We start from the raw sequence: 18,503 nt of genomic DNA, 5'->3' as shown, positions 1-18,503 counted from the left end.
GTGTCTCCCTAGATGATGTCGAATTGTGTTGCAGCAAAACTTTTCCATTTCTGCTGGTGCAAATGTCAGTAACGTAATGTCCTGCAATGCTAAATTTACCCCAAAGGTTAATGAGCATTCAGTGCGGACAGAATTATATGTTTTTATTTTTAAATTACTAACCATACTCTTACCCTAACTTTAACCAAACCAAGCCATTACTTAAATCCAACTACCTCTTGACAACAGCGCAAGTGTTTTCAACTTGATCTCGAGGATTATTTATAAAAATAACATGTTTTTTTTAAATCTAGTCTCGTATACCAGACTGATCTCCACACACACGCGCCCAAAAATCTGTAAAGGGCAACCAAACATTTTCATTGGTTGCATCAGTGCGCCTGATGTTCAGACGCTATGATTACAACAAAACATCACCTGAACCTTTACTCCTGTTGACAATCATTTACATAATGTGTTAGGAATTAAATTTAAATGTGTTAATGGATGCACCAAAATGATGTGCAGGTACAACCAGTATCAAACGTTAGTCTGGAGCCCTGGAGAGAAAAAAACACTTGGCATGTTTGCATTTCTTGCAGTCATTCACAATAAACCTTATTTACATGGCGGCCATTTTCCTTAAGGTTATGCTCAGGGTGGGAAACTTGAATGCTGTGGTAGATAATCTGACAAATTGTTGTCATTTTACAGCTTCAGCAACTGAAAAGCTGATGGATAGTGAAACTCCAGAGGCACATTCAGCCATATTCAAGGTAAAACAACATATTTGTTGACTCGTTCGCTAATGTTAGCATTTCAACAAGTTCCTAGCTAACGTTACCTTTTTATTACATCCTGTGTGTTTTACTTCCAGGTTTAGATAAATGTCTTTATGCCTTTCCTAATCGTATCACATCAAAACAGTTATGTTAGCTGGAAGGTGGTTGAATGCTAACATCAGCTGTGTGTGTACTGGAAGCCAATCCGTTATCAAACCTGTTGATTTACCTCTAAAATATGGTCCAACGTCCCTCCGGGTTAAAGTACCCGTTGTCTTTACAGTTGCTAATCAGTCAGGAAACAGTGAAATAATGACAATTTGTCAGATTACCTACGTTTATGACTTGCGATGTAGAACACAGCAGTAAGAGACTTGAGCTTCCCACCCTGAGAGTGATGTCAGAGGAAAAGTAACAGTTGCTAGCTTGTTTAATTTGTGCTGTTAGCAAACAGGTTAGGTTTAGGGTAGCATGTCATTTTCAACATGTAAATTGCTAGCTCTAGGGTTGTTGTTGTTTCTCGTAGAGACGGGGATTTTGAAAACAGTAACATAGTCAACCTACTGCAGGCTTAAACCAACAGTCTACTTTATAACCCAGCTTTCAATGTTTTCCTGCGCAGGAAAACATTGAAAGAAATGTTTGCTACGGTTTGTTTTAATGCATGATTTCTTCGTTAACCATTGCACAAAACATCATCGCAAGCACCAAACTGCTTCAGTTGTGTAATTCTAGTTTCCCCTTTTCCACAGATTATTTCGCTAGCGTTACATAATTCTTTAGCAACTGTTAAAAAGTTATCTTCATCGTTCGAGAGGTCACAGACTCTGCTGTCGCCACCTCCAGCGCTCCTAAACGGTCGTCTACGGTTAGATTTAACAGATGAAATTACTGCACACCGCTTCAAAGTGCCATTTTATTCGTGAGGCTGAGTATCTGTCCGTCTGTCATGAAAAGCGTGCAGGAATTTCTTTTTTTTTCTTCTCTGATCTGCTTTCTTTGCTTCTTTCTGCCGCACAGAAACATGGAAACCTCACGTTGCCTTTATGAAATCTCTTGAAAACACAGCATTCACAACACAGCAACCTTTTCCTTATTTTATATAAAAACAATATAATTTGAAAATAAATATGCTTTACTGTTTTACATAGACACAGAAGACATGTTAATAGTGAAGAAGACAAAGAGAACTAATAATGAGGGCTCTAAGACTGATGGCAGATCCAAATTTAAAACCGGTGGTGGTGTCGTGGTAGTGTATGCTGAGCTGCTAGCAGTAGTTTATTCGTATTTGCATCTTGCAGGACGGACAAAACACAGGTCCGCTACTTATTTAAATACTTAAATACAACTTACTAACACCTACACACAGATGTGTGCACGTGGACACACACTCATACACACACATGGACGCAAACAACACATGTTAAAAAGTCTACACAGCACCCACACCCTTAGATAAGAGGGGTTGAAAGATCCAAGAGATGTCATCAGCACACCAGTACAAATGATCCATTTAGGGAATGTTAACAAATCATTCTTGATGGGTTATTTTTTTGTTGTTTTTTCTCGTTTTTTGTGTCGTAGAAGAGCACAGAGAGTCTCGTGCTGAGAGTAGCCATCAGTGAACTTACACATGAGGGGGAGAGAGGACAGCTACAGGTACATAACACTGCATATACAGTATAAATAGACCAAATTAAATATGGGTAGAAGACTGAATACTGAAAAATACTCTATAACATTATAAATTATCTAGAATGGACTATGGCATAAAGGCATATTAAGTATGTACAAGTTCAGAGAAGAAGATATGTAATCAATGGATTCTGTATTGAGTTCAACAACTAACAAAAAAACTACGTCGACAATCCCCTCTCCTGACGAAGGAAACAAAAAATAATTTAAAAAGCACTCGAAAGATTTCTCAGTACATTTCGTGAGGCACAGTTTTTCAAATGGAATCAAACTACAGTATAGGATGTTTTCAGTGGTTTTTCATGTGGGGTATAGCAAAAACATCAGATGCTATATTAACAACCAGTATCCCTTTAAAAAGTATATGGCACTCCAGAGTCTCTCTTCTCCTGCAAGCTGATCGCAATATTGTTTAAAGTCCACAGTCAGTCCTCGCAGGAAAGGAGGTCGATATCACGCAGAGACAGATTTGTTCATCGGATGTCCACTGCTCGTATAGTCCAGAAGCAAAAAAAAAAAGTGGACGAAAAAAAAATCCATCCGTCATATGAGAAGCGTCGAAATGAGAGCGCTCCCACGTCCTCTTCGGCCTCACCCGCTGTTTTAGCAGTTAAATATATCTCAGATTGAGAGGTTTTGCAATTTATGATTGACACACAACCACAGTAGACTCATATCCAGTGAAGTAATTGCATACAATGAATTGACAACAAGACTACACCTGCATCACAAGCCTGTTAGAAATGCAAAACCACATGGCGGCTATTTGCTTTTTTGTCAAATGATGGGTTTAGTGATTCGTTTCTGTAGCAGCATAACAATTTCTGTACTCTTTTTTTCTTTTATCATGGTCTATATACACACAGATATACAGTGGGAGGAAACTTCAGTTCTGTCTCTCGGTTTTTGTTTTTTTTCTCTCTCTCTCAGTCAGTCCACGGGAATGCTTTCCACAGAAAAGAAGAGCTTACGGTTCAAAGGTCAAAGTGCTGTGCTGTGAAATATCTCTAGAATATTCCTTCATCTTGTACATCTGGTGCCGCCACCTCTCTCATCTTCTTGGCTTGTCACATCTAAACGAGAAGAGAAGAATAAAGACGGTTAGTTATCAGTTCGTTAGCGTTCATGGAGACATCTTTCAATCTCCTTTTAACTCTGTTTTGGTCTCCACCAACTCCTGAGGGAAGTATCAGTCTCTTTAGCTGCTAAATTCTCCAGTTTGGCCTCTAACTAGTCACTTAATTAGAAAACAGCAGATGACATACCTCTTCGGATAGCATTAGGAAGATGTTAAGACTTGCTTTAAAGTAATTCTTAAGAACTTTTTGAATTTGACACATTTTTTTTCGAACCGACGATGGAAGTAGCTGAGGAGAGCGTCATCGTGCTTCTTTCCCATCTGTTTTGTGAGGTGAATATAAGCCGTACCGACCAGTCAGTGTCATTATCAGAAAGAGAAAGACTGCTTAAGGCATTTTGAATAGAGATGTCCATAATGCCCCCAAAAGCCAGTCGTAGCATCCAAACTAGGAAAGATGTCAGGCAATTGCATTGTTGCACTGACGGGAGTGAGATCCACGACAGTTTCGACTGATTCGAAAGCACTGAAGACTTGTGGGAAAAGCGTGTTTTAAACCTTATTTTAAAGTAAAGTCAACAAACTAAGCGTTTTTTATGTCCCGTTGACCATTTAAAGTTAAGACAGGGGCCTGGTCATGTTAGCCTGAAATAACCGCCTTGGGGGCGTTGCAGAGATGGCTGCAGCGTGACAAGACTTACCTATAGGGACTCTGGTCCATTGTCAAAGTTATCTTTTACAACGTTTAAGCGCTGCTTGTAAGATACAGTGTGCAGAATCTAGTGGCACCTAAAGAAGGTGAGGTTGCACACCTGACCCTGCCCTATAATGGACGTTAAAAACCCGAAAAACAAGAGAGGCCAGTGTTTTGTTTGTCCGTTGAGGGCTACTGTAAGAAACTCGGCAGTGCAACATGTTGGATGCCGTGGACTAGGACCGAGAACACACATGAGTGGGAAAGTATTTAAGCGTCAACGTCCTTAACTTCAACAAACGTCATCGCATTGGCAGGAAAAGAGACGGAAAGTTAACACATCCAGCTAGTTGTCACGGTTCCATCACTATCGTTTGAAGCCAGTACACCCGTATCTACTGCAGAGTCATTTGACACGGGAGTGGATGCCAATGTATCTTTTCCCATCATAGACTCGAGCCAGATGTTACTGGATGTTTGGGATTTTTGTGTCCAGTGTGAAAAGGGTGTTAGAGAAAGTCTTAGACCCCTAGGCCATGGATTCTTAGTAATTTGCACTGTTATTTTAAATGAGACTTCTTACTTCTTGGAACATAACTTGTACGTTAACTGACAGCACTTACTTGCAGGTCCTCTCGTTGAGCTCTAGCTGGCGTTCTTTGCAGTATTCGTCTGTGTGTTTACAGGAGCACCGGCAGGTCGCGGGATCCTGCACGAACAAGCGCTTTCTCCTCTCTTGGCAGTGATTGCAACATGGCTCACAAAGACTGGACAGAGACAGACAGACAGACAGACAGACAGACAGACAGAAGGAGGTGGGGAGGAAGAAGGAGAGAGGCAGATTATCACAGTGTACAATTACCGCCTCGAAGAAAAAGGCCGCCCTTGGGTCAACCCTTTCGTATTGCTCCAGTTTGCTCTCCCAAGCCAAAGCGCGACAAGTTGTACTGCATGTGACAGTTGGGTAGTATTGCACACAGGTTCCCACCAAGCAGGCAAACATCCAAGCAGTAAAATTACCCTCCACCACGCCCCCCAAACCCTCCTCCGTTGATTGGACCAGTCGCGGATGCCTCTTGTGTGTTAGACATGCAGAGAGCGAAGCTCCGGTTCAAGTTAATGCAACACAAAATGACACAGATTGACTTTGAATTGCAGGTCAATGACAGAACAGAAGACTCGAGGGTCTGCTTGGTGCACCATTAGGAAAGGTTTCATTTTATTGAGTGAAAACGAAGACTACGTTTCCCACAGAGAGACATTAGATTCAGAACAGAGGCTGAAAGTGGTTCGGATGACATTTCTCAGCAGATGAAGGCTCAGATACTCCATTGACATCTCAATATACAAATTACAAATGAACACAAAGACATGTATTCTTTCACAGTATGGGCACAAGATCATCTTTATATTATTTTTGAATGAAGTAAGGGTGCTTTTGTGTATTTTCAAAGACAAAGAAAGACACAAAACAGTACTCGCTAAACAACTTTCTGGTTTACAAACCCCCCCTAGCAAAAGAAAAAAAAGGGCGATAGATAGCCATCAGTCATATCTTTACATTACATAAAAAGTACCAGCATTGTGAGCGGGACAGCAAAAAAAAACCTGTTTGTGAAGATGAAAAGAACAAAGAGTTGAAAGGAGACGGGAACGAGACACAGCAAAGCAGCACAGACTCAACACTGAACACAGGACTATGATTACAGCCCCGGTGATCCCAACGCAGATACCAGGACGGTACGAGCCTTGTCTGCAAAAGCCATGCTGGTGGAGCTGTGATCTGTTTCAGTGGAAGGTTCAAGTTACAGCTAACAGCTGATCTGTTTATCCCAGCTTCTTTAAACACGTCCGTTATCGGTCGTAAAAACTGGCTATCTGACAAGATGTTAGGAGCAACCTCAAGTTTCTACTGCTTTTCATCAGACGTTGCTGTATCTCATCCCAACCGTCGACCCAGTCTCAGCCGTAAAGAGAGGAAATTCTTGCAAACATGGAGCTGGTGGGGTTGGGGGGGAGATTAGATGGGAATTTTGACAGGTGGAGATGGGTTATGGATACGGCTAGCAAGTCTGCTGTACTTCCCTGGGTTATCGCTGTTATGTAAAGTTTTGCTGAAGCTACGTTAGCAGAACATGTTAGCAAACAAGCTTTGGGCACTGATGCTCTGAGCACATGACTGATGGGACAGAGTTAGTTAACACTTGAAAAGCGTCATGCCAATCGCTGCGGCTAATTAGATGGTGCAAAATTAAAAGGGGCAAATGAGCTCCTCCCAAACGAGCTTAGTTATGAGAAGCGCAACACTCAGGTGCAGGTAGGTGGAGAAGGCGGAGCTGACATACGCATCGTGAATTGTTTTGTCACGGTTTTTCTTTCGTTTTCTCTTTAGGCCTTTGCCCTTGCCTTTCCGGGATTTTCTGCAAGAGAAAGAGGACAACAACGCAGAGAGATGCCTGAGAGACTGAGGTGTTAAACTGATGTGTTTAAAACTGATGATCGCCAAAACCAGCACTGATTAATAGCAATCGCTTTGAATCACTATTAATTAAAGAGCCAAACAATCAGTTATTCAAAACAGGTTATTGTTCGATTTGATTATTGTTAGTGATCGGATGATAACTTATACCATCAAGCAGTGTTTACGTGAGAATAAAATAGACAGTTTCTCAACATCTTCAGTGAAGGATGACATGTATTCAAAGATTGCAGCACAAAAAAAAATGTCTTAACCACTTGACGTAACAGCAGCCAATGAAATGTGTCCTGATTTGATTTGTCGGTGGTTTCCACACATCCTGACAATGACTGAACCCATGTAAAAACCATGGGAAAAAAGTATTTTTTCTTAAACAATACACTGACTTTGCAGACAGTAAGCAATCAGTACTTGGTAGTTTGTCTTGGCCGGCTGTTCTGAAATTTCCCAGATGGATTAAGGACAATGAAGTTGGACTTTGCCAAAACTGCATCTTGCGGCCTATCTGGGTCAAGTCCTTATGGCTGATTCAACAGCACAATGAGAACAAGCTCGTTAAAAGCACACACCTGGAGTCCCACAGGTGCAGGCCGGATGAAAATATCAGGGAGCGTGTTCGAATTAAAGCTGGGTCGCACAAGTTTTTGCTGTATAAGATGTACACAACTATATAGAAAGAAAAAAAAGTCCTTGTCCAGAGGGTCAAATCTAGCATCTCTGACCTCATCACTCTGTACTTTAATCCAATATTGGGTAACATGTGGCTTTCCCTTTGAAAAACTTTGGACATGCCAAAATATTTGACCTGTTATTATTATTAAGGTATTTTCATAAAGCCAACATTGCCACTGACTTTGCCACTCTGGCCTTTTTCCTACTCCTTTGTTGGAACCTACGTTAGGTCTCCTGCTCAGGATGTGGAAGTAGCCGAGTCAGTCTGTGGAAATATTGGTTTTGCTCCAGGCAACTAGAACCTGCTACCGGATAACAAGTAAAAACAAGACAAAGAATCTACAGCCACCTTTACACCACTGTAAGTCTGTGGTGCTGTGAGCTAAATGCTAACATTAGCATTCAGTAACACCTTAGTTTCACAATAAGGTAACGCTTTATAATAACCATCAATGATAAATGGTTAATTTAGAGTGAATTAAACATGAGTTTATAGTTATTTCACTGTAAACAAACAATGAAATGCTTTATCAACCATTCATTAAAGGGGCAATGCATAAGAATTTGCTATGAAAACATTAAAAAATAACTAAATTTATCAACAGAATATGAAGAATTAACTGTTTTGATGCTATGATGTTGATATATTGTATTAAAGAGATAGCTAGGGATGTTAATGTACTACTCTGGACCACTAGATGCACAGCTAAATGGGCTAAATAGCTAACTGCAGTTATGGTTAGCTACAGTTAGTGGTGTGGCTTACCCTTAAAAAGTTTCATCTGATGTTTGTGAACCTTTTCAATTGCTTAACAATGGTTTTAAAAGCATTTTGTTGTTTGTTAACTGTGAAATAACTGTTAACTAATGTTGAATTGACGATAAACTTACCATTTATTAATGACTGCTATGAAGCGTCGACATCAATGCTAACATGTTCATGTTTCACTGGTAAAATGTTCACCATGTTCATCTTAGTTCAGCGTGTTAGCATGCTAACATTCGCTAAGTAGCATTGCACACAAAGTACAGCAGAGGCTGATGGGAATGTCAGTTAAAGCAAAGACATTTTGACCGAGAATTTCTCCGCAGACCGTAAACATGTTTACCACCCGTCATGACCATCCATCCAATAGCTGAGGTCACAAATGTGGCTGAGTCAGATCAAGCAGGAAGCGAATGACGCAAATTACACCGCTCAATAGGGACATCCAGGGAGTGATGAAGTCGATGTGTTGTAAATGTACATCGTAATTTCCCCTTTTAACTTGTTTGACATCAGGCCAAAGTTCGCTGCGACAGTTACCAAATTTCACAACCTCAGCAGGAGGACTCATCCTAACGGACCTCTGGTGACCCGTCACCCCCGAGAGGTCGGCTTCCAACGTTAAAACTAACATGAAAAGTATGAAACAGAAACAGGAGTTGAATGACCTAGAGACCGTCGCTTTGTAGACGCACGCCACCAAAGCCGCACTCGTAAACAGCTAAGACAAGGTTAAAGAGTAGGTCTCAAAAACTAGCCTCTTATCTATATGACGGATGACCTAACATAAAAATACAACCAACAAACCCACTCTGCGACAAAGATATTAACAACTCTTCGCATGAGGAGGATTAGAGAGTTTTAATGACCATCAGCACACTGACGGTGCTGCGGGAAGAACGCTTGGGCAAGAACCATAAACACAAAAGTTTAACAGGTCTTCAAAAACACAGTTATCTATATCAGAGCAGCCTGTAACAGGAGTTAAGTGGGATGTAAACAATAAAGAAGAGAGAAGAGGAATGTAGAGATGAGATAGAAAAAGGGAGGAAAGGTGTAAAGGACAGGTAGAGAGGGCAATGACCTCATCAAGTGTCACTCATTCACCTGAGTGGATTACGCCGGTATTCCCCCGTGTTTATCACCTGAGAGCTGCGTGCTAATGTCGTGTAGCGGCCTGTCTGCCGGGGTTTTTATAATGAAATATTATCATTGTGGGTGTTTTAAATCAAAGGAAAGGGGAGTGAGAAACTAACAAGAGATAAATTAAATAAGAACAAGCACGAGGGATAATGTAAGGAAGGCCGAGAGTCGCAGACGGCCGAGAGTTCGTTCAGCAAAACAGGAAAAAGATCAGATCTCAACTCCTCATTGTTCCCCCTGAAAAGCCCAATCTCCATGCAGAAAAAGCACTGTACTCACCTTTCTTTCTGTTCTTTCACTTCTGTCTTTAACCTGAAAGGCAGGAACAAAACAACATGGCATTAGATCACAGCATGTGGTTGTTTCCCAGTAAACAGATACATATCAAGATCATCGGAGGCTCATTATCTGCATGTGTTGCATGTGGCTCCCATCAGTCCTTTTCAAAATCGTGTTACGTCATCGTCCTTTACCAGAAACCTGTGATAAAACTGGCTTTCACTTTCAAATGCCTGGCTTAGCAAATGAACCAGATTTTTGTTGGGAAATAAAGCAGTGTGCACGCTCAGTAGACAGGCGCACAAAGGGGTGTGTTCGCCGACGGACACACACACACACACACACACACACACACACAAACACGACCACAATAGCAGGTTGTCAGGTTTGTTTCACTTCTCGTCCATGTGACAACTCTTGCCGATAACAGAGTGTGGAGCAATAAATGTGCTGGCAGCAGCTATCCAAAAGTGTTAGGAAACCGCTTCATTCATAAAGGTCACGGACACGAAGCCAAGTTTCTATCTGAGCGACTGGTACAAAAACTCTGCATGAGCACGCTGAATAAATCATGAAGGTGTACGTGTGCGAGTGCATATATATGTACATTACGTTCGAGAAGAACGATATAAAAGGGCTCAGTCACAAGCAGCGCGAGTAAAGTAGAGCAGCTTTAACAACGAAAGGCACTCAAGCATTAAAGGTCCAGTGTGTAGGATTTAGAGGGCTTTAGGGGCAGAAATATCACGTTAATAGCTATGTTTTCATTATTGTATAATCACCTGGAACTATGAGACGTCTTGTTTTCGTTACCTTAGATGAGCCTCTTTAATCCAGAGAGATTTCTACAGTAGCCCAGAACGGACAAACCAAACATTGGCGAGAGAGAGAGAGCGAGAGAGAGAGAGAGAGAGAGAGAGAGAGAAAGGGGTCCTTTCACATTTTAAGCGGCCACCATAGGGGAGCCTGAGACGAGGGGTGATCTGTTGGTTTCAGTCTGCGACCTCACAGCTAGATGCCACTAAATCCTAAAAGTGCCTCACTCTAGACGCATCACATACAGCAGCCTGGTAACGTTGTCGTTACCCCTCTAGCATCACTTCTTGAAGCGCTGCTCTAGTGTAACAGTATAAAGAGCAAGTATGTGAGTATTAATAGGACTTTCCCTCCAGAGACCTGTTTGTGACTAAGAGTCAAGAGCGATTTGTTTTTCATTCATGTAACGTAAGTAGGTGAACATGTGTAAATAAACGATGATCTTTTCCCAACCTAACCAAGAATTTTTTTTCCTAACACTAACAAAGAAGTTTATTTAGCATAATCCTAACAAAGTAGTTTATTTTTCCCTAAACCTAACCAAGAAGTTTATTTTTCCTAACCCTAACCAAGTATTTTTTGCGTTAACCTAACCAAACCATGACCGTTTGACTGTGAATAACATTAAAAGCATTCAGTGTGCTTTATTTTGAAAGTCTAACCGCACATTGCATATGACGTGTTTGTGCAAACTTGACCACGGACCCCTTAGGTAGAGCGTCACAGTTCGAACCTTAAGGCCTCTGACCGAAGCTGCCTAATTTTCCAAGTTGGGAGTGAGATCGTGTTGAGGTAAGCTTTCTAAATTGGCAGAACGACCCTTTAAAGAATGTTAAACTGGATTACTGTTACTGATGCAGTGGTGGCAGCACTTATATGTAGATTCTCAGAGGTATAATCCCTGAAATATTTCGGTAAATCAAACTCTGTTTTTGATGCTATTATATTGTTGGTGGCAGGGTCCGCCATCCCTGTGCTGGATTCTTGCCTTGCCCTCCCATGCACGAGGGATTCACAGTAAACATTACAGCATGTAGTCGATTGTTACGGTTTGTAATTGAATCTCGTTGATGTAAGCCTCACTGTTTATTGTTATGCTGCAGCTGTATCAGGGCAAATACAAATCACACAAGAGCCTCGAAATAAATGGAAACTACACACGATTTGATCTTTACACCAGTGGTTATACGTCATTACGTTGTTTTTGTTTGAAACATCTTACATTCATTGCGTTAACAGCACTTAGAGGTAAAATATAACTGTGAGAAATAGATTGATCACATCCTCTAACATTTTACAAAGGTGCCTTAAAGGTTTATAGGTGCAACTAAATGGTTTTACACTGTGCCATCACAGACAGCAGTGAGCCAGGGGCTCGACAGGCAGAACGGTGCAGCCTCACTGAGACCAGCGAGACAAACATATGCCAGATTTGATAGCTCTGGAAAGAAGGCGGAAAGTGACAACCGAGTTTGGTCCTCCGCCAGTAGTCCTCCCTTCACTGTTTGTTTGCTTTTTTACATTTCCTGCAAACGTGGGAGGATGATACATGTTCCCGCTTCGCCGCTGTGTCACGGTCTAATATTTCATGTCGCACAGCTCAAATCTCAGCCGCCACCACGATCTGATTACGACAAAACGTCAGGAAGCGATGCGTCCGACCGCTACAGCTTCCAGCAAGAGGCCCGACAGCAATGAAAGGTTTGTTTGTTAATGATTGGCCCGGATAGCGAGAGGAACGTTTGTAGAAGATGATATGAAGATGAAATATTTACTTTTGCCTCGTTTCACCTTTGGGAAGCATCCAATCCTGCGGTTGCCAGCCGGGCTTAAATGCCAGCGCAAGAACATGCCGTTATGTCACTCCACTTTTACTGTAGTTGCTTTACAGCAGGCTTTTTACAGATTATATAAGCAAGCTATCAAAACAACAGACGAATAACAAACCGAGCCATAAAATGTATAAATCTGAACTCATGTCTAACCTCACTGTGAGGCCACAAAGAGGACACAGGACTTATCTAACAGATCGATAACTATGTAGCTCCAGGTACGACCTCAACAAAGGGTTAGCTCGCTCTGTAATCACACAAATGCTTTTACTTGAGCCATGTGATGGAATGAGGATAAAGCAATATGGAGGATGTGCTTCGGCCTGCTCGGGTCTCTCAGACACGTCATGCACAGTTATCGTTTTCTGACACATTCAACAGATGCATATCAGGCAGATTCACAGCTTATCTTTGCTGCTTTTACTTTGACTGATCTTTAAAAGACCTCCGCTCCGCTGCACACATGCACAGTGGCTGGTTTTGTCTTTAACAGTGTGTGTGTGTGTGTGTGTGTGTGTGTTGCAGTGTGTGCTCGGGGGTTTCTTACCTACACTCACATGCGCTGTGTTCTGTAAAACTCATGAAAATATCATTTTGTTGCCTTTGGGGTTTTATTCTTTTAATCTGTGAAGAAGGAGACAGAGAATTCAGTCAGACTTGAATGAAACATGTGCTGCAATCAACTTCTTGTTTTTTCAGTGTCGCAATCATCGCATTCAAGAAATAACACAGACAGGAAGACGGACGAGGATTCACAATGAAGGAGAACGAGGATCTGTGTGCATCAGGTCAAACAATGAAGTTCCTCATTTAGAAGTTGCAAACTGTGTCCTTAAATGTCGATGCTCAAGGGTAAAATCTCTGAAATATTTAGCAAATCAAACTATAAATGATGCTATAAATCCCGTGCTGGATTATTTCCTTGCCTTCCCGTGCACGAGGGATTCACAAGACACCTGTCTGCATGCAAAACAGCGACGATGAGACTGAAGTTCCTCAAATTCATGCATGACACAAACATAAATTCCATAATTGAATCATATTTTCCTACTGATTGTAGGAATCTTTTATTGACGTCATCTTTCTATTGCCCTTCTTCTTCTTGTGCGATGAGTTGAATGGAAAATCAGCACCATATGCTGTTTACCTCAATGTCCCCAACTCCTACTATACGCATAAAGAGCAGTGGGTGTAAACCTTTTGCCAGCTTTCTTGAAAATTCGCAATAAAATTTGCAATGCATTTGGACGGAAACTTGACTTTAAAGAGGGGAGAGAAACAATGAACGTGTGATCCGGAGGACAGACTGACTCGACGCAGGGGTTAAACATTAAAAAAGGGGCAAATATAGGGTTGATTTTTACCCAAAGGTCACACATGAGCAGCCTTTGAGCAAACAGCAGGAGGACAGGGCGGCATTGTGCCAACCAGAAGGGCACTTGGAGGGCTCTGGGCCAATCACAGGAGCATATGTGCCCCTCTGGTGTGACATTTGGCAAAATATGAAGTATGAAAGGAGACATATAATGCTCATTTTCAGGTTCATAATTTCTTTTTGGGTTACTACTAGAATGGGTTTACATGCTTTAATGCTCAAAAAACACTTTATTTTCTCATACTGTCCGGTTTAGCAGCACTGTATTCCCCCTCAGTCTGTTTTTAGCTCCTGTCTCTTTAAGGGCCCCCCTCCTCCTGAACACCCAGTCTGCCCTGATTGGTCAGCTCACACACGCCTGAGCCAGCACCGCTCACTGTGTCTCCAGTCGGCTTTCAGCTTCCAGTTAAGTATAAATTATGCACGTATGACGTTTAAGGATACGCAGACTTTTAAACTCTCAATACCTTTTACATGCACAAGAACATATATAACCCACTGAAGGAAATAACAAACGAAAAAGGACACAGATTTAAGACATATCGTGGATAAATAAGGTAATTTTAGAAGAAGAGGCAGAAAGGGCAGCCCTCGCCACTGCCACTGCACAAAACACCCAAAGAGCTGCTTTTCCAAACAACACTACTGACCTCCATTGTAATGTTATAGCTGGACGTGGGCATGCACTGCATTATCTCGTCATTGCAGCAGCCGGCGCAGCGCGTCAACACCACGCAGGACGGGATGAAGATGTGCTCCACCTCCTCCGGATACTCCTGCAGAATCTCCACCAGCAGCTCCCGAGGCTGACACAAGCTCTTGTTGTACACCTCCATTAAAGGGATCACTAGGAGACAAGAATCACAGGGAACTGGGGTTATGCAACAGGGCTGCAGTCTAAACCATTGACACTTGAATACTACCGCCCTGTAACAATAACACACGCCTCAAAGGAGACGTGAATCAAAAAACGCCGGCGGGCTCGCGAGGGAGTGAAAGCAACACGTGTACATGCACACACATGTCATGATTTCGATTCTTCCATTGAGGAGCACTGTGTTTATAAAAGTAAACAGAGATTTACCTCCTGCGACAGACACGCAGTTTCCCAATGGAGTGAACAACCACTCCAACTACTGTCTCTGCTGTACAATTACAGCTCTTTCACCTTCAGTCTACTCACCCCCCCTGTTTTTTTCTTTGCAGGAGTTCTTGTGTTGAGAAAGATATTAGCAAAGACACCATGCAACACCTCCAAAATATCACTTATGGGCCTAAAACAACCCCAGCCTGACAGCCCTCTGGTGAGCCAACCCAAATATACAGCGCCTGAACAATATCATGAAGTTCAGCGTCTTGATTGTCCAAATTAGATTGGGCAATGCTGGGATTGTGCAAAATGAAATTGCGGGCCAAGAGGGTGAAATTCCTTTCTAAAAAGGAGTCTGGTCGCCATAACATTTCCCCAGCTCGACCTCAAGCAGGAAGGAATGCTGTCCAAGCGTCCAGATTTAAGGCAAAATGCTCTCATTTGTAAAAGGGGGAGTTTTTTGGGGGTGGGGGGGTGAATCTGGACAGGGTCAAGCTGCACTGCTGTCCACCAGGAGGCGATAATTTCCCCTTTTTTAATGTCAAGGTGAACCTCTAACCAGCCCTTTTCTATTTGGCTGCGTGCCAGCCAGGGAGCCCAGCGCAGACTGTATTCCCACGGTGCCTGTGGGACACCTACCGTCATGTGGACCTCTCTCTGTTGCCTTCGGTATGTGGGCACTCTGCGAGGAGGAAAAAAAAAAGAGAGAGCAAGCTGTTAGTTACAGTAGATTGTGCAAGAGCTCAGAAAAAAAAAAACGCCAGTGACTTTTACTGATCCACAGTTGCGCAAAAAAAAGGCATTTACATTTTGACATTGCCAGCATATAAAACTTACATTATGTGTCTTATCTTAACACAACATAAACACAATACAGGGGGAGAATAGAAGTCAAAGGCACTGACAACATGATAATATAGTCTCAGCTTTAGGAGCCTGATTCTTCTGCAGCACATCTGGAAATACGTTGTCACATTTTGAGTAAAAAAAAAGAGGTCAGCCAAGAGCTCTTAGTTTATGTTTTGACTTTGATTGCTTACTTTATTAAGTTGTCTGTGTGATTATAATCACAGTCTGTTTTGTGTTGTGTATAAAGCGTCAAAAAGGCCAAACGTTTGATCTCAGCCCCACAAGCTGGCCTAAATTCTACCACGTGAGCTACGTGACCAAACTTAATCTGTTGAATTAGTGTGTTTGGTTTTGTTTCAGTCACCAAATCTTTAATGTGTGCCTCCGCCGCCTCTTGGCAACGCGGATTAATACCAGTTGCCATTTAAAACCGGTAAGAATTTCAGCCTGCCACTTTCCCTCACAGGGGGTAGCTGTCACCACACCAGCCGGACCACAATGGATTCTTTGGCAACTTTCCGACATCCGTGCGCGCATTACGCACAACTTTATCGCGCCTTGGCTCACACACGCAGAGCCGTGAACCCCCCCTCCCTCCTCCTCCTCCCTCTCTCTGTCTTTATCTATCCATTTCTCACGTACGCGCGCGCGCATCTCGCGCAACATATCGCCAATATTGCGTAGTCCTGCCCCGTAGCACCGGCTTGTATTCACCGAGAAAGCATTCCTTAATGAAAAGTGAAAAAAAACACAGAGGGATGTGGCTGTGTGGGCGCCGCAGTCTCCACCCCTTCTGGTGGCGTGAGAGGGTCCAACCTTGTGGGCTGAGGGACCCCAGCCCTCCAAAACACGATATATTATTAATGGATGGGTGTCAAGCTGCGAACAGCGGCCCCTAAACCGAGTGATGATAGGCCGAATGATTGTGAGCAGTCGAGGCAGCATCCTGATACTGTTCAGCGTTGATTGGGTGACTTAGCTGCCATTTAATCAGCCAGTTAGTTAAATAAACACTTTACTTGGACCCCTGAGGAGGAAATTTTGTTAACTTGGGCGTGAGATGCTCGACAGGGAACCTCACAACACCTTTGGTTCCTTTTTATAGAAATAATCCCTCAAAGTCCGATCATGTCGCTGGAAAATATGCAGCCCAGCACTGAAGTGGCATTTTGTGGGGTTTTTTTTTTCCACCTTGAAACCTTTGCTCAAGCCTCCCTGGGCACACTGCGCCTGATTAATGATTATACGAGAAACGATTTACAGCGCGCTGTCAAACAGCCATTAAACTCTCGAGCCAACCTGATTAATCTGCCAAGTTAATGCCGCGTTTTGTTCCGAAAACTGTGCGCGAAGTTCCAGCGTGGAAGAAAAAAAAGTGGTGTTTCTTCACGCTGAAACGGGCAAACCGCGAGAGGAGCGTCGGTGCCAGGAGTGAACCTGCTCACATGTCCTAATTCAGAATGGAGCCGCTGCGCCTTTAAAGCGTAATAATATCTCCAAGGTGGTTTAAGAGCAGGCCCCTGCGATCACCCAGCGTCAAAACTTCACAACATTATTTATTTGATTTTTTTTTTAAATCATCACATATGCGACGCAGAAAAGGCGCACCACCCACGGGTGAGTGGGTTAGGTTTATATAGTGTCGGCTTTGCGTAATGGCTGTTTAAATCTCCCCAAAGCCACCAAACATTTGGGCTTGTTTAAACATGAGCGATGACCTAGCAGAGCAAAGGCAAGGACGAGCTACACATTAATGACCAGTGGCTACACTTCGCAAACAGAGGTCGACTGATATTTGTCTTGTATTATTTATTTTTTTCTCCCCCTCCTGTTATTCCTCCTCCTGCTCGCTCTCTGCAACTCACCTTGACAGCTGACAGCGTCAAAAATAATAGTGTCAAACTGTCAATAAAGTTCATGGTGTTGGGGAATCTAAATCCAAAGGCAGGCGACGCTTTAAAATCCAAGAGGCCAATGTGGCGATTTGTCCTCAAACAACAACAAGTACAACAACACAAGCGGACCGGCTAAAACTTCTCTACATGAGGGGCAGGGGGGTGTAATGGCAAATCCATGTTGGTCCCGGGGTCGGAGCATACAATCCTTTGCGCATAACTTCTCTCCTGGTCTTCAACTGTTGCCAATGATTTTCAGAATATCCAGAAACACGAGAATCCAAGACGCAGAACGTCTCACATTTTTCCGCAGCAGACCTTTATTTTCTTGCAAGGCGATAGCAATCCACATTACAAAAATAATCCCATGCTTGTTGCGCCAGCCTTCTCCAAGTGTCTGTCCATTGGAAACTTGCTGCCTGCTCCTATGTGCAACTTGAACCCATGGACCAGGATGACGTTCAGTGTAAAAGAAAACCGCGCCGAGAGATACTCGTCCCACAAAACTTTCTATGTCTGTGTGCCTGGGCTGCTGCTGCTGCTTCTATTCCTCTGTCACTGCGCACTCGGCTCTGCTCGTTGAAACACAACGCGTCCACCTCTGCCCGTGTGTCTCCATACTGTGGCTGTCTGCTGGTGACTAGTAGCGGGACGTGGATAACGATTGGTGGATGATTAAAACACAGTAGGTGTGTCCTGTGTGGGCCGATACGCAGCTCCTCTCTCCTCAAAGTCTTGTTTCAGAAAGTTTCACCTATTGAACGTCGACTCATGTGACCGTGCACATCAGCAGCGAGCTATTAAAAAACGCAGAGCCGAGTTCAGACGTGCCGGCCGGTCTATTTTTATGATTTCATTTGAGGAGAGAGAAAAAAAAAAAAAATGTAACGAGGTCATATTGATATTGTGTCTGTGATCCATGCTTTTATACCATTTCATCATCTCCACAGCTGCAGCTGTGACAAGCCTCGTAAAAGATGCAGGATCTAATAATAAGCAGCTGCTGTGTTGAGGATTCACGCGCTTCTAGACCTCATCCTCTCATTTCTTTTGCGAGGAGACACATTTGTGCGCAC

At 42.9% G+C, this 18,503-nt stretch overlaps 1 protein-coding gene across 2 annotated transcripts; it reads right to left on the bottom strand.

Annotated features, from left to right (window-relative positions):
* Nucleotides 1-1,844: 1,844 nt before the first annotated feature.
* On the bottom strand, nucleotides 1,845-18,186 carry vegfab (vascular endothelial growth factor Ab). Of its 2 annotated transcripts, XM_084376928.1 has the most exons (8): nucleotides 17,398-18,186; nucleotides 15,323-15,365; nucleotides 14,244-14,440; nucleotides 12,766-12,842; nucleotides 9,571-9,603; nucleotides 6,577-6,651; nucleotides 4,855-4,998; nucleotides 1,845-3,532 (listed from the first exon to the last, which is right to left on the bottom strand). In XM_084376928.1, exons 1-8 carry the CDS (start codon nucleotides 17,449-17,451, stop codon nucleotides 3,511-3,513), a joined length of 645 nt encoding a protein of 214 aa, XP_084233054.1. In that variant the 5' UTR covers nucleotides 17,452-18,186; the 3' UTR covers nucleotides 1,845-3,510. The 2 variants fall into 2 exon arrangements, with proteins under 2 accessions (XP_084233054.1, XP_084233055.1); XM_084376929.1 differs by lacking the exon at nucleotides 6,577-6,651 and having other exon boundaries at nucleotides 17,398-18,185.
* Nucleotides 18,187-18,503: the final 317 nt, after the last annotated feature.

Source organism: Pagrus pagrus (assembly GCF_965226575.1).
Source record: "Pagrus pagrus genome assembly, chromosome: 16".
NCBI lineage: Eukaryota > Metazoa > Chordata > Actinopteri > Spariformes > Sparidae > Pagrus > Pagrus pagrus.
Note: the sequence above shows the minus strand (reverse complement) of the source record. Positions and strands in the feature narration are given on the sequence as shown.